Here is a 17,216-nt window from a genome sequence, read left to right as displayed (position 1 = left end):
AGCGCATTCTCATCAACTGCACAAATGTCACAATACTTAAGGTTTACAAATTATCGCTTATTTTTATTAGCTAGCTCTGGCGGCTTGTCTCTTTTTTAAAAAGAATAACAGTGAGAGAGAACAGGGAGGAAAAAAACCAAAAAAGTCAATAATCTGAGGCACATGCATTACAGTGTGGTTGGTATCGTTAAACACAGCAAGACTCCGTTTAATACAAATGGGCATAACCACCCGGAAATGCAAAATTCCTTCATGTTCTTTTCAGAGCTTTATAATTACCCAGATGACAGACAAATGATCTCCTTTCATTAAACAAAAAGACTCAACGTAAGCCTAAAAATGGACATGTTACAAAAAAAAAAAAAAAAAAAAAAAGGACAGAAAGACACAGACGGGTACAAGATGACACACAGACAGCCTGGCCAATTCATAACAATGCCATATTCCACTTCAGCATTTAATAGGCTTAACATTGAGTTAAAACGCACACAACATACAGGGAGTGTAATATCATTTGTTCTTAATAAAAACTTTTAGAATGCATTTGTATTAATATACTGGAAATACGAGCATTCATATACATACAACAGCTTTGTTTCCCATTAAATAAGCAGCTAATGTTACATAGTGTGCTCCGGGACCGAGGGTCACCTAAATCAACAATTTACTACTCTCCCTCCCCTCTGCCATTCGTCAAAAGAGAACTTTTAATTTATTTATTTATTTTTTTTTTACATTTTATCTTTTAAAAAAAATTCTCCTCAGTAAATAAAAAAAAAACCACAACTTACACAAATAATGTGAAGTGAGGGCCTACAACCGCAAATTCATGATGTTGCACCGTGCGAGGTCCTTCTGAGAACGCACAAGGCCACATCTCGTGTTTCAATCATTTGTCCTTTCCTTTTCAGTCAGCAGCATGATTGTAACGGACAGGTAAGATGCCTTCACAGTTGTTTAAACATGCGACTTATCTTAATATTGAGCTATCAAAGAAAAGGTAAACTGCATATAAAACTAAATACATTCAGATGGCACAAAGCAGGAGTAGGTCATCCGTCTCTTTTCTTTTTTCCCCTAATTAAATGACACACAGAAGTACGGATCACACAGTTTTGAAAATTATACTTTTGTTATGAACTACACGAGTGGATCAATTCCATAACACTGTTCATTTGTCAGTAGGTGGAGGTCACTGCTGTTAAGTTAGAAACCAAGCATCTTAACAACTTGAAAACGGCTTGGACAGTTAGAAAAGGAGGCATGTACAGCATACAGTCCTGCTTAAGACAAGTTCTTTTTTTGTCTTTAAGCACATTTTCATTCTTTTTTTTTTTGTTAGAGTAATCAAACATTTTAAGGCAACATGGTTACAAGATCATCTACTAAAAATGGACTAAACTGAATTCCTGGAATGAAACTGCCTAAACACCTACTTTAGTTGCACACCACTGTAAATGTATGCATATTTGACGGAAAAACAATTGTTTGGCCAACATTATAAAGGAGCAAATGAGACATATGGGGGGGCGGGGGGCTTCAAAGATAAATTGTTTAAAACTTAAAACACCAGACATAAGGCAACACAGGCTAGTGCTCTCCTAAAAAAAAGAAAATAAAATAAATGCACAAATCTCATGAAACTGACAGATTCTCATGCTTAAGGTCTATGGTGCCAACTCCTTCCATTTGCACAGAGGCTCTCTTGCCTTTCAAATGTCCTCTTAAAAGGTGGACACTCTTCATCTTTTCTACATGGAGCCGACAAAAATACCATATTTTCATCGACATAGTTTTCCTATGAATATTTGCTCCTTGGATGTGAAATCGACTACTGAACATTAGAAGGCAGCTCTTGGTAAGACAACTTATATATATATTAAAAAAAAGAAGAGTTAAAACATGTAAAGAAAATACAGAGAAAATCAAACAATCAGGAAAGAAAGGACTGGTTTACAGAAAATCTGACATGCCATTATTATTCTCCCCCCCACTTTTACAGATGCCAAAACTAGATTATACAATACTGTATTTTTATTATTTAGTACATTTTGTTTGTCCTGTGTTGAACAATGAAAATGAGGAAGTTTACAAAAGAAAGTTATTTTACTTTGGTACTGTAGGGGTGTTGAAGGTGGAGGTGGACTCTATAGCTGCTGATTGGATTGTTGACAATTAACTAGACAGACCTCTCGTTTTTCCACAGGTTTAATCCTTCCATTCCTTCTTGATGCTGAGGTTCCACTCCCAGGAGAGGTGATCATGCTTGTCATCATCTGTGAATTTCGATTTAATATTGTAGGTACCTCTTGCCAGCATCCCCTTTGGCGCTTCCTCCAGCGGCGTCAGAAATTCATACTCCTCTGAACGTGGCCCGTAGCTGCCCACCATATAGTCTGACTTGTCAACTGTGTGCAAAGGGAAATAAAACAATAGCAGCCATTTACCATACACAAATCTGTCACAATTGGCCTTTTTAAACAAATCTTCTCTCCCATTCGTAAAGAATTCCAAGGTAAATTCCAAATAATGAGCTTCAGTGATAAACACATTTTCAAGGTTAGTAGCGCCTGCTGCCACAATAGGAAGAAAAACCTTAGGCGTGGGGAGGAGAAAGACTAACAGATTGTAGCAGTGTTACTAGAAGTTAAAACTGCATCTCCCAGCAGTCCCTGCCAGAGGCTCCGATTGGTCTGTCTCGGGTGCAGGGGCTGTTGGGGTCAAAGGTGGTCAGAGTGGCTCTTAAAAGGAGGGCCGGTGTCCAAAGAGGGAGAGGTTGTGTTTTTTTTTTTTGTAATGTGTTCTGTGTACCTGTCTGCCTTCTGTTGGATTAACTGTACTTACTCACTGTGTCCTGGATTATTTCATTGTTGGGGTCTGGATTGTCTTCTGTCTGCCTATGTGCTGTGGACTGATAGTGGATTCATGGCCTACCAGCAAGAAAAGGGGCTTTCCTGAACTGTCCACCCATCCTCACCATGTTCAGGGACTACTGGTAGGACTGTTTTTTCATTTCCTTTCAACGTACAGATCTCTGAACTTACTATCTTCATCATTTCAATACATCCGGTGCGGTTTTCCATGGACTTTGCTGTGGGGGTTGTTTGTGTGTTTAATGTAATATCGCCGTAGGGGTACAGGGGTGGTATTGTTTTCAGTTAATTTCATTATATTCTTTAATTGTTGTCTGATTCCAGTGTGCATTATTTTGTCTCTGTATGTAAGTGTGTACGGGTCGGGTCAAGGCTTGGAGTGTCCCTGGGATCTCCTCCATAAAAAGAAATAAATCACCATCTTCTTGACGGTGTGAATCTTAGCACCACTGGACCGCTACAGATAATTCAAATTTAGGAACATTTTGAGCAAAATTTAATGAGTAAAAAACCTTGCAAATAAAACTAATGTGAAATGTGACAATAAAGGGTTAATCACATGAAATGGGAGTATAAATAATTAATTCTGTCACAAAATCTTTGTTGCATATTCCTTTGTATTTATTTCTTTCATGAAACTCACATCCAACATGAAATAAGCCCTGAAATGAAAACTGTCACTTTCACTTATCAAAGGTGAGGGGCAGCTGGTTCTTAGGGGGATTGGACTGTTTTTCACACTTTACTGTATTATATAGCGCCTTTGCACAATAAGCACGATGCCAAGGCACTTTATAGGTGTAGTACACTTATTCCTTTATTTCTGGAAGGTGAGCTCCTGTAGATCAACAGACTCACTGTGGCCTCCCTGAAAATAAATGTACAAGCAAGGGTGACATTTTTAACTGGCCAAGTAAGTAAATTTGTGACCATTAGCAGCATTGCACATCGTTCTTAAATCACTTTTGGTAGTGATCAGGTAAGCTTGTCTGCGTCTCACCACTACAGGTTAATTCACATAAAGTGGCTCCCAATTTGGGGATTGTGATCTGAAGTTTATCAAGCACAGTTATGACTGAATTCTGAGAAACTTTTCACTGCTTACATGTCTGGATACATGTCCTCCAAAAAAGACACACGATATTCTCTCTTGTGAAAATAAACCTTGTGCTTACTTTAACAAATCTAAACAGATGTTCACCTTCACCTGAGGTTTGAATGCTGCCTCAGCTGTATAGCTATTTTAAAAGCAATGTTTTAAATGACAATCCCTGGGGGGCAACAGGCACAAAGATATTTAAAAAAAATAAATAAACACGCAAGAACTGTTCTGTTTTATGGAATTGTAAATGGGAGTCTTATTCCTTCCCTGGGTTGCCACTGTTAAGAGGCATAAGTTAAAGGAGTTTAACTTTTTCAGTTTAAGCAAATGGCTTTTAGAAGGTGAAATGACTGAAGTGCTTAAAATTATAGAAGAAATTAGTCAAGTGGATCGAGACTCTGACTTTAAAATCAGTTCAACAAGAACACGGGGACACAGTTGGAAACTTGTTAAGGGTAAATTTTGCACAGACATTAGGAAGTTTTTCTTTACACAAAGAATGACAGACACTTGGAATAATGCATTTTATTACTATAAATGTTCGTGATGTGCTATCTGCCGGAATGACAAATGTAATGCACTCTAATAGAGAGTGCACAAACACAAACCACCAGGTGAATACTCCGATTTCAACTCGTCTTAAGGCAGGTGAAAAACATGGATGAGTGAAAGCTGGGTGGGAAGAGTAGCCTGGTGGTCAAGGAGCAAAGCTGGAAAACATCTGGTGACAAGCATGGCCTGCCTGGAGGACCATCACTGCCTAAATCACACCATTCACCTTTCATTGTTTTCTTCACGAAAAGAACCATAAATACCTGAAATAAGTGACCAAGTAGTGTGGTAGACAGTAGAACTTTAGGACTGGCGAACTTTGTGGGGCCACATCGAAAAAAACTTCAATGCTCTTATTTTCTCAAATTCATCAATGTAATCTCCCACTCTTTTTTTTTTTTTTTTTGCAGAGGCACAGAGAAAATCTGTGTGGTTTTAAACAGGTAATGCAGACACCTTACTGGTAATTAAGTTAAAATGCAGCAATGTGTTAATAATGAATCTCCTATGATGCTCTACAATTACAAATTCAGTTGGGACAGATTTTTAAACCAAGAAATTCAGCTGGGCCAGCCATTTTCAGCAGCCGGTAAGAAGCACATAATGACAAATTTTAAACCAACACAAAAGAATGTATTGAAAAACAGTTAACGTTTATTCATTGTTTCCCTTTTAAATGTTGTCACACCAGACAAAGGAACATCAAAAAAAATGTATAAAAAATAAAATCTGACACTGAACAGACTCTGATGTAGTAGCAATATTTTTTTCCCCACTTTTGAAATAAAATAAACATTTTGGCATAGCAAGTGACAACATCTACTGCACACTGAGGGCACACTGGTTCATTTGAAGTTGCCACATGTGTGATTAGGCTTGGCTTTGTTTCACATCCCGTATGATGTTGATATTGTGATGTGTCGCACTACTGCACTCTTGGGGGACAGCGCTGGTGAGAGCTCAGGGCATCACCCTAGAGAGCCAAGTGAAAGGATCAGGGTGAGAGGGGAGTGAATGGAAAAAGAGCAGCAAGATGCAGAAAAGCAGAAGGCTACCTTTTAATTGCTTTGGAGGTTGAAAGGCGTTTTTCTCGGTTTTTCTCTGCACTTCTGTCAGGACCACTCGGAGGCTGCTTCTTGGCCACATGTGGCCCATGGTCCACAATTTGAATAAGGCGGCTTTAGAGTTACAACGGCAGACTTAAATGCAAAGGCATCATTAAAGTACCTGTACATTTTACTTTGGACACTGCACTTTAAACACACATTAATGTATTTTTAATTTTAATTTATTTTCTCAGGGTCAGCCTCTGAAGAATTTAGATGAATTATTTGGCTGGTTAGATAACTAAAAATAACAGCTAGAACAAATCAGACTAATAAACACTGGCTAGTTGGGAGACTTGAAAAATACTTTATTATTAGAAAATGCTATTTCTTTAAAAATTGATTTTTTTTTTTATTTAAAAACAAAAAAAACTTTTACATTTTGTCAGTGTGTAATAACAGGCATTATGTTATTGACCTTAGTAAATCTATATTGGTGCTCTTCTAAAATTAAGGACATCTATTATTTGAGACAAAAGGAATGATATATTTCAGTAAAAAGACATCTAGGTGACAGAATGAAGAGGACACATTTACAAGTTAGCTTATTTTTAATGCTGAAACATTCACTAAAAATATTATCAGAAAACAAGTCAAAGTTTTTTTTAGATGTTTTCCGGAAAAAGTCTTCATTTTTTTCATTTTCCAGAATTAAAAATGAAAACAAACAATGAATGTTTACTTAAACAGAGATTTAAAATTAAAAGTACTCACTCTTCACTCCTTTTCTGTAGGTTTGCTGAATGTACTTCAACCCCGAGACAATCTCCTTATTAACCTGTGAAAAAACACAAATGATCAAATTATTACAAAAACTAAAAGAGTAGTAGTTCTGTTACAAATACCGTGTGCTACTCAGCCAAGTGAAGTATACAGATTGCAAAATTTATGACACTCAAAACAAACTAAAAGGTTCAAGCAGCATTTCAGATACTTTAATAGAAGACAACCTTTCCATACATATTTGAAAATTCTGGTCAAAAATTAAATGATCTGAACGGAAAATATTAGCTGTCCACTTGCATCTGGAGTAAACTAAGCTCAGGATGAATTTAGAGAGGCCATAAAAAATGGATTACCTTACAGCTGGAAAGCGATCCTGGCTAGTCAGGGTCATAGGAAGGTAAATAACAAAAACCGCCAAGCAATCCTGATACCCGTGCAACTCACATTATACACAGAAAGACGTACAATGGTGTACTACAAACACGACTAGTTTTGCTCCCAAAGGAAAAGGCCTACACCGTTATGTTCCAACCAATGCAAAGAATGACAATGCATAAGTTAGTAACCTTAGAACCTCCGATAAAAGTCAGGGATGCAATAGCTCCATATTTTGGACCTTGCATATTTCATCATAAACAGGGAACTCAGCAATTTACGGTAGTTCTGATTAATTTTCCCTTAACTAAAGACAGGAAAGAAGAGACAAAATATGTTGTGGATGAGAAGATGAAACTCCACATGGATCACAAAGTCAAGATTTTCCTGTTGCTTATACCAGATTGAGTAAAAGATTTTCCAAGACTTTAAGAAAACTTAAAGAAGTGGTCAAAATAAAAACAGATAATCTACAAAAGTGCACAAGCACACTAAAGACAAACCTGCTGCTGTAAAAAAAATAACTGATGATCATTGTGTAATGGGAAGCATGAAATGAGATCATAAACAAATGTTTTTTCACAAAAACAGCTTCCGAACCATTGTGAGGAGCAAAATCCCTGATCCACATCAACAACAGCTGTCATCTTATTGTTTAAGCAAGGACTGAAAAATCAAAAAGAGACGTCAGTCTGCTCCTGTTTTATAAATGGGCCCATTTGGATGCAAAGTGCTTTTCAACAAGTGATGAAAGTTTTGATCCTTTTTCATAACAAGAGTATCACTCACTCCCACCGTTAACTCAATAAGAATTAACTATCACAGACAGACCCCCTCCTGAAAGTTACTGAAATATTTCAACGATATTTTTCCCTAATTGCACATTATGGCAGCAACTATTTATTTTAACCTTCTCTGAAATGGTTTTCTGCAATATAAAAGAACGGTTTATGATACATTTTATGCAATTTTTCTAGGAACAACAGCATAGTGCTGTTCTCAGGAATCCATTGTACATGCAGTCTGATTAACTTCAGGCTGGAAGCTGATAAAACTCTATAAATCACATCTACTTTCCAGGTATACTGAAGTAAACCTGTCACAGGCTACGAGTTACACAGTATGAGTTAAATTTGTCTCAGACCACAATATTTTCTCATCAGCATAAAAAAAAAACCAAATTCACGTTTTTTTTTTCCTCAAAATGTTCCAAACTAAAGTACACCTAGCACACTTTATTTTAACAAAGATGTCTCTTCTGCTCCTGTATGTACTGTAAATATTTGGAAATGCAGCTGAAATAACGCCCTCATGTGTCTATCTAACTGAACTACACATCTTGCATTAAGCTTTGATAAAACCTTGCCAAAAGTATATATTTTTTTCTTTTTTAAAGTTCATAATAGGTTTGTAAGTGATACCATCTTTTAATGTAAACTCTTAACGTAATTAACTGAAAAATGACCAGTTAGGTTACTGCCATTACCCAGATAGCTGTTGTTGGAATGGATGTAAAAATAAATACATAATATATATATGAGTCCCAAGCCACCAATAAACAGGGATTCACACTTCAAACTCCTTGTGCTCTCTGTATGTTTTTTTCCCCCCCGTCGAATTGTCTGTGCACCCATTTAAATGCTGACGGTGCTGAATATGACGCTAAGTTCACAATGTACAAATTAGACCTCACTATTGATATTTTTATTCAATAATAAAGATCTGCTACAATAATAATTTTTTTCTTAATGATTAAGGATTCTTAATGACATATTAAATGGCCAGACTCGTCAAATAAGCAAAAAATGGGGACAACAGTACAGCAGAACACATTCTATCTGTATCACTAGAGCCGTTTACCTTAAAACTGATTTTTATTCGGTACTCCACTGCTTCCTTTAAGGTAAAGGATTGCTTCTTCATAGTTTCCAAATCTCCTAATGAAACATTTAAGAAAAATTAGTAACTTACTTTCTTTGCAATAAATGTATATTCACTGAGGTTACACCGCATAATAAATTAAACTGTACACGTTAAATATCACCCCCTGTTTAAGTGCTGTAAATAAAGCCATGAATTAAGACCAGAATTTTGTCTTTAATTGAAAGCATATCCAAATGAGCCAATGCTGCATTTCATATTATAGGTGCAGAAAGTATATTTCTGAACAGAAATTATGTAATTTAAAGCACCTAACAGTAAAACACAGCCAAGTGAAACACAGTGCCAACTTAAAAATCAACATGCATTATACATAATAAAAGCAACCAGAGTCAATACCAGTTTTAAACATCATCAAAGGACTGCACATCCTATTTCTCTAATAAGTTAGAGTAGCTGGTGCGACAATTTCCATTAAAACGCTTCCCAAATAATCGTAAATGTTGATGAAAGGTAAATGGAGATGGTTCTGCTTGGTACTTCAATAGGACCGTTAACATGCAAGTTTAAAAATAAAAACACCCGTTTGAAAAAGCATTTTATCAGCCTCCTGTGCTGCATGTTCTTGAGGATTTTATACATGGGCCTCTCCAACAATAAGGTAAAATACAGTCAACATACCATATCAACTGCGTAAGCTATACTTTGGATGATATCTATGACCTTCATAGCATTCTCTATTTGTGCCAGTTATTGCTTCAATACCAATATAATCAAATGAATGTTATGCAAATTATTGAAAACACTCCATACCCTTTAACTGTATAAGGTGCACAAAGGAAGCAGTCAGATATCCCCTGTACATTTTTACAAAGTAAAATTAATAACACCTCCTTACCATTCATTTTTCAGTTATTTATCCAAATTTTAATTTTAATATGATTTCAAATTTTCTTCCAACATACCCCGCCACTGAAACCGGCTAATGTTTAATCTCGTTTTTTCATTTTCAAAGGAACAAAGGAAAACCAAGTCTTTATTGACAATCAAGTACTAACAATTCGGGTTTTGTTAAATCTGCTCTTCAGCCGTGGGAAATATACACTCACCTGTAAGATCTAGGACTAGAGGAGCAGGCGCTGCTTCACACACCAGTGTCAATTTGGTAACTTGTACATTTGGAGCATTGGGATCTGATCAAAAGGGAAAGCAAATTACATTAGTAACATATCTTAATGATTTGTTTTCCTCTTTCATTAAACTAATTTTGCACTTTTGCTTATATTTTCTACTAAACTGAGGCAATGAAATTTGTGCTATTCTAAATTAGGGCAAAACTGTTGCTCCCCTCACCAAAACTCTCCTTATCTACAGCTATTTGAGGTTTTTCAATAAATAAAAAAAAAAACTTCCCGTCTGTGATTTGTAAGGTCTAAGACAGCGGTGGGCAAAGTCAGTCCTGGAGGGCCGCAGGTTTTTGCTCCAACCCAGTTGCTTAATTAGAAAACAATCCTTGCCAATAATTTAATTTCATGGCTTGTTTGTGCTTTAATTCTGCTATATCAGGACATTCTCATATCCTAGATGTTCTTCCCCTTTTTAAGGATATCATCCAAATGATTTGAAGGCTAAAATGGATGAGTTATACTCAGTCTTTCACTTTTGTTTCTTCACTTTCCTTCCAAGTATTTCATTAAGCCCAAAAGTGCATGATAAATACACAAAGGTGTAAATGGCAACAAGTCAAATGTCATTTGAATTTTATTGTTAATAAAAAGCCATTAAAACTAAGAGAACAGCTGTTTAAGACTTAGACACGCATAAGGCTTCAGAATCGTAAAGAGCGAGACAACTAAAGTGAAGCAGAATTGTTACTTGAGCAGTAAGTGCTTCTTATTAAGCAACTGGGTTGGAACAAAAACCTGCAGCCACTGCGGCCCTCCAGGACTGACTTTGCCCACCCCTGGTCTAAGTGTTCATCCAGCTAGTCTTGCTCCTTACACATGGACAACCCAACCAATTGACTTCAGCAAAGGACTACAAAGAGTCACATATCCAGTCCCTTTGGACTCATTTGAAAGCATTAGGTTTGCACTATAGACACCATAAGAGTTACAAAATGGTTGGGTTTCAAAAGAATATTTTATGCAGTGACACATAAAAGTTTGTGATTTAAAAAAAACAGAACAGGTTACTAAAGAGATCAGCTGTGAATCTGTTTGTTTAAAGAGAAAATTTGGATATTTCTTGCATTGACAAAATAAAGTGATCTAAACATTATTATGTATTACAGGGAAAAACTAAAAAAATTATTTTTTTAAATAACTCTAATGATGAATTTATCGCTGATCTACACACAGACACACAATGTATATAATAAAGTAAAAACTTTGAGAAAATAGGCTGTGTGGCATACAGATAAGTCTAACGATGGTACATCTGACTAAAATGAATTGCACAAGCTTCCAATACCACAAATCCAGAGATCCTAATAACAGGGTAACAGATTTACAGCTTCTATTTTAACTCCATTCTAAGATGCATAATTAGTATAATTATTTTATCAACAAAAAATTCTTCATGTCTTCCAAAAAAAAAAAAACCTGTCTGTACCAAAGAAGATGCAGCAAAATCTAAAGTAGTGCTCGGCAAAAAAGAAACGCTTTGTCTCCCATTAACTGCACACTTAATAACTCTAAACAGGGGTGGATTATGTGGCCTAAAACCTGTAATTGTTGATATCCAACATGATATACATTGGTTCTTTACACTAACTGGAATGTTAAAAAACACATACATAATGAGTGGTTAAAAACTTCTGAGCCTTAATTTGAAAGAAGCATTCCTTGATGTTTATTTTATTAAATGGCCTAAATACAGATCCTGTGTACTAATATATTTTAAATTACAAGAATTACAAGAACAGAATGCGTTTAGAGATGGTCAACATATTCCTGGAAAAATCCCCCCTCATACAAAGGATAGGAGGCAGAATTTCATTGAGAAAGTAAATCTATCAAAAACAAACCAAGGCCTTGATGATCAAAGAAAAGAAAAAAAAAATGCTGCAACCATGGAGTTAACTGTAATGGACAAACAATATAACTGAAACTTTGAAGGATTAGTAGAATCCCCTCGTCATGAACAATTAAACATGACCACAATTTGTGCATACTGGATGGCCACAATTTGGACTCCTGAAAAGAAATACAACTGAAGCATTCAGGGCTGTGGAGTTGGTAGATAAATCCTTCGACTCCGACTCCAACTCAGAGTCCTTAGTTTCCGGTAATTCTGACTCTGCTCACTCCTCTGTATTTAATATGCTAATGTATTTTCCATGTTGATTGAAGAAAGGCAACATACAACCAGCGAAAAATCTGTGATATATGTTTAGATGTGCTTACATTTAACCAGAGAACTACTGGCTAGGAAGCTGACTCTCTAACTCAGTGTTGACCAGTTTAAACAAAAGACAAGAACCCCTGAACACACATCAGGCCATAGCACACACCTCCACCTACATCATTACACTGGTTTACACTCACATGAACTTGTTAAACACATTATATCTGAAATAAAATGAAAACACTTTTTGTAATGAACCATAATCCAGATCACAATATGTGAATATTAGGTTGTATAATAGCTCAGCTGAACTTCACACTAGTAGTAACACAACTATGCACTGGGCTTTATTCTTACATCAGAGAAGTACTTAATTAGGACTATTGTTTGTGAAATGGGACAGTTGAATTTGCTGTATTTTTTATTCATTACAATTTAAATTTATTAGGAGTCGGTACATTTTTGCCAACTCTGACCCCGACTCCAGGTACCCAAAATTGTCTCTGACTAAGACTCCATAGCCCTGGAAGCATTTCATAAATGGAGATGAAATCTGAAGACCACCATGTGATCCAAAACCCAAGCATGAATCAAAACAATAGAAAGAAATTTTTAGGTCCCAGCCAGTGCAAGTTATACAAGTTGTAACGAGTGTGTAGTTCACATTGGTTATATGCAAGTGACACACACAACTATTCAAAATGACATTTATTTGCTTTGATCTTTGCAGCAGTCAATCTTGGAAAAGTGGCAAAGACAATTGCCAACAACCTCTATCTACTTCACAACAATGCCCCTACTTACACTACACAGGTTAATAAAAGGCTGCAATATGAAACTGTACATTACAATACATAACACTATTCTCCTGGTGACCACCACCAGTCTGAAGAGCGAACCACGTAGGATAGATTATACCAATGATGGAGATTACTCATTAGCTACCAAAAAAATTCAGCTGCACATTAAGACTACACATAGCATTTGTAAAAACAGAAAAGGTTTATGATTGTTGTGAAAACTGCATTGGTGTTCTTGTAAGTACAGCTTTTGGCAGTTCAGTCTGGTACATTCAGGTTCATGTTAACAAAAGACAGCTGCAGTTCTCTCAGAGGAGCCGCGTTTATTGCTCATCATCGGTCTTGGAAGATTTTAAAGGCCACTGTCCAACAATCTGAAATGCACCATTTAAGACCAGGGATCATTTACAAATATAGAAAATTCCTTACATCTGTGGTGATACATATGCCAATGTAGTCACAGATGAACAGACACTAAGAGGAACCAACCTATAAATAGCAGACAGAGACAAGAGCGGTGTTTACACTACATTGGACCTGGGCCATATGATTCTAAATCATAAAAGAATACGTATACTATAACCCAACTGCTACAAGGTTAACTGCACGACTAACTGGGCAATTAAGCGGGAAATTGGAAAGTGTGATGATGAATGTTGTTAGTGCATACTGTACACCCTGCAAAGTGGGTGTGTAATGGATGAGAAAGAATATTCCTGGAGTGAGTTGTATGAAGTGGTGGACAGTGTATCCATGAGAGAAAGAATAGTGATTGGGGAGGATTTCAATGGACATGTTGATGAAGGGAACAGAGAGGATGAGAAGGTGATGGGTACGTACGGTGTCAAGGAGAGAAATGCAGAAGGTCAGATGATGGTGGATTTGGAGAAAAGGATGGACATGGCTGTGGCAAATACGTATTTTAAGAACAGAGAAGAACACAGAGTGACATACAAAAGTGGAGAAAGATGCACACAGGTGGCTTATATCCTATGCAGGAGAGTCAGTGTGGAGGCGACTGGAGGCTTTCATGCAAAGTGGTGGCAGGGGAAAGCATAGCCAAGCAGCACAGGGTGGTGGTCTGTAGGATGACAAAGGAGATCAAGATATGAAAGAGAGTGAGGGCAGAGCCAAGGATCAAATTTTAGAAGTTGAAAAAGGAAGACTGTAAGGTGGAAGAGGTAAGACAGGCACTAGGTGGCAGTGACGAGTTACTAGATAGCTGGGCAACTACAGCAGGAGTAGAAAGGGAGACAGCTAGAAGGGTGCTTGGCGTAACATCTGCACAGAGGAAGGAGGAAAAGGAAACCTGGTGGTAGAATGGGGAAGTACAGGAGAGTATACAGAGGAAGACTTTGATGAGGGAGAAGTGGGATAACAGAGAGATGAAGAAAGTAGAGTGGAGTACAAGGAGAACAGGTGCAAGGTAAAGAAAGGTTGCAAAGGCTAAATATAAAGTGTATAATGAATTGTAGGAGAGGTTGGACACTAAGAAGGGAGAAAAGGAACTGTACCAATTGGCTATATTGAGGGACAGTGCTGGGAAAGATGAGCAGCAGGTTTGGGTGATAAAGGATAAAGATGGAAATGTACCAACAAGCGAGTGTGTTGAATAGATGGAAAGAGTACTTTGAAAGGCAGATGAATGAAAACAATGTGAGAGAGAGGAGGCTGGATGATGTGGAGATAATGAACCAGGAAGTACAACGGATTAGCAAGCAGGATGCAAGGACAGCTATGAAAAGGATGAAGAATGTGAAGGCCGTTGGTCCAGATGATATACCTGTGGAAGCATGGAATTGATTAAGAGAGATGGCAGTGGAGTTTTTAAACCAGACTGTTTAATGTAATCTTGGAAAATGAGAGAAGTGTACTGGTACTGATTTTTAAGAATAATGTTGATGTGCAGAGCTCTAGTAACTACAGAGGGATAAAGCTGATCAGCCACAGCATGAAGTTATGGGAAAGAGTAGTGAAAGCTCAGTTAAGAAGGAAGGTGATTAGTGAGCAGCAGTATGGTTTCATGCTGGGAAGAACACTGCAGATACGGCGTTTGCTCTGAGGATGTTGATGAAGAATGATAGAGAAGGCCAGAAGGAGTTGTGTTGTGTCTTTGTAGACCTGGAGAAAGCATATGACAAGGTGCCTAGAGAGGAGCTGTGGTATTGTATGAGGTGGCCGGGAGTGGCAGAAGTATGCAAGAATGGTACAGGATATGTACGAGGGAAGTGTGACCATGGTGAGGTCTGCGGTAGGAGTGATGGATGCATTCAAGATGGAGGCGAGATTACACCAGGGTTCAGCTCTGAGCCCTTTCTTATTTGCAGTGGTGATGGACAGGTTGACAAATGAGATTAGACAGCAGCCCTTGTGGACTATGAGGTTTGCAGAAGACATTGTGATCTGTAATGAGAGTAGGGAGTTGGTTGAGGGGACCCTGGAGAGGTGGAGATATGCTGTAGAGAGAGAAGAGGAATGAAGGTCAGTAAGACCAAGACAGAATACGTGTGTAATGGAGAGGGAGGTCAGAGGAATGGTGAGGACGCAGGGAGTAGAGTTGGCAAAGGTGGACAAGTTTAAATTCTTGTGATCAACAGTACAAAGTAATTGGTAGCGTGGAAGATGGATGAAGATGAGAGTGCAGACAGGGTGGAGAAGAGTGTCAGGAATGATTTGCGACAGACAGGCAGTGAAAGGGAAGGTCTACAAGACGGTAGAGACAGCAGCTATGTTATATGGTTTGAAAAGGTGGCACTAACAAAAAGACAGACAGAGCTAGAGGTGGCAGAGTTAAAGATGTTAGGATTTGCATTGGGTGCGATGAGGATGGACAGGATTAGAAAGGAGTACATTAGATGGTCAACTCAGGTTGGACCATTCCAAGACGATGCCAGAGAGGCGATATTGTGTTGGTTTGGACATGTCCAGAGGAGAGATGCTGGGTATACTGGGAGAAAGATATTAAGGAGAGAGATGCCAGGCAAAAGAAAAAAAGGGAAGGCCTAACATGAGGTTTATGCATATGGTGCGAGAGATGACATGCAGGAGGTGGGTGGGACAGAGTAAAAGGCAGAGGACAGGAAGATATGGAAACCGATGATCCACTGTGGTGACCCCTAACAGGAGCAGCCAGAAGAAGAAGAAATTTTGCTGTAAAGACATCTTTTCCCTGATTTGAATTTTGGGTGTTCAATAAACATGGGCATTTTTAACAATGTTATATTTGAATTTTTACTGATGGCACTACCAGCCATTTCTCAAAGGGAGAATGTCTAGTTGATGTTTAGCTCAGGAAATGGCACAAGGGCTCACATGCAGAAGTTTTCACTTTTTATCCCTATTCAAAGTGAACAAAACTGTGCTTTATTTTTATAGAAAATATAATTATATATTCATTTACTGAACCCACTTGGCTCAATTTTTTAAATTGCATTTCTTCATGAATCACATGTGTATTGTCACAGCTCAGGAAATAAATGAATCGTATTATATTTGTACAACAGAATGCCCAAGAGGTGGTGGGCAACCAGCTGGCCTAGTCTTCAGGACTGTGACTGTTATTACCAACTGCAGACCTCCACCAAAGGTTTATTTTCTCCAGGGATGCTGCACTCCTAGCTTAAGTTTGTTTTCCTCTCCTGAACTGCAATGGCTAGATATTGTTAGCTTGCAGCTCTCTACACTTACGCTCAGTGAATAACACTCTAAATAACAAACCGAAATTAAACAAACTGAACACGTTTTTACAGCATTTAGGTTTTGGTGACGTATGAATTTGTTATGTTTGGCCCGATTCTTGAACTTTGATGCACTCCAACTCTATCCTGCACAATTTTAAACACTATACACAGTGTTAAATTATACTGTAGCACTGAAGACAAAAAATGAGTACTGAGATGAACAACAAAGGTCCTAAGTACGTCTGCCACCTTTACATTTTCTTTAAAATTTCAAAGATACTGTATATACCTTTTTGCCTTTTAATTACTGAATGTCGTTTTATATGGTTTGGGTTAACATCACAAGGTACTTTATCCCACAGTATGCTTTAATACGATACAGTTAATTAGCCAAATCTTTGTGAAGATGCATTTATTCGCCGCCAATACAACGAGGGCACTATCTAATGGTGTAATTACCCAACTAATAATATGCCTCCTGCAGCTGAATGTAGCTTTCCCAGACACACATGCTCAAGCGTTTAAAGGGTTCAATTGGTCTTTTCAAAGCATAAAGCTGACAAGATAAAACGGGTCATTAGTTATATTAAAAACATACTGTATTGGGTAGTCTACCATTCTTTTCTGAAGATAATAACTTTTAAAACAAATAATTAACAACAAAATATTCAACTTCACAGACACCCATGCACATTCCTAATGGACACACTCAGATAACAACGTCTAAAACCATGTGAAAACAGAGAGCCTTTATAAAGCACTTTTCCGTTAAT

At 37.5% G+C, this 17,216-nt stretch overlaps 1 protein-coding gene across 1 annotated transcript in view; it reads right to left on the bottom strand.

The window, feature by feature from the left end:
* Positions 1–421: 421 nt before the first annotated feature.
* The window catches only part of arhgdia (Rho GDP dissociation inhibitor (GDI) alpha), a 33,443-nt gene continuing 16,648 nt past the window's right edge, over positions 422–17,216 (bottom strand). The window contains exons 3-6 of the mRNA XM_039739218.1: positions 9,725–9,808; positions 8,595–8,671; positions 6,348–6,411; positions 422–2,408 (exon numbers count right to left, since the gene is read on the bottom strand). Of these exons, the coding sequence (XP_039595152.1) occupies positions 2,209–2,408; positions 6,348–6,411; positions 8,595–8,671; positions 9,725–9,808 (425 nt within the window). The 3' untranslated portion in view covers positions 422–2,208. The remainder of the gene's footprint in view (positions 2,409–6,347; positions 6,412–8,594; positions 8,672–9,724; positions 9,809–17,216) is intronic.

Source organism: Polypterus senegalus, chromosome 17 (assembly GCF_016835505.1).
Source record: "Polypterus senegalus isolate Bchr_013 chromosome 17, ASM1683550v1, whole genome shotgun sequence".
NCBI lineage: Eukaryota > Metazoa > Chordata > Cladistia > Polypteriformes > Polypteridae > Polypterus > Polypterus senegalus.
This window is presented reverse-complemented; position numbering and strand designations above follow the sequence as displayed.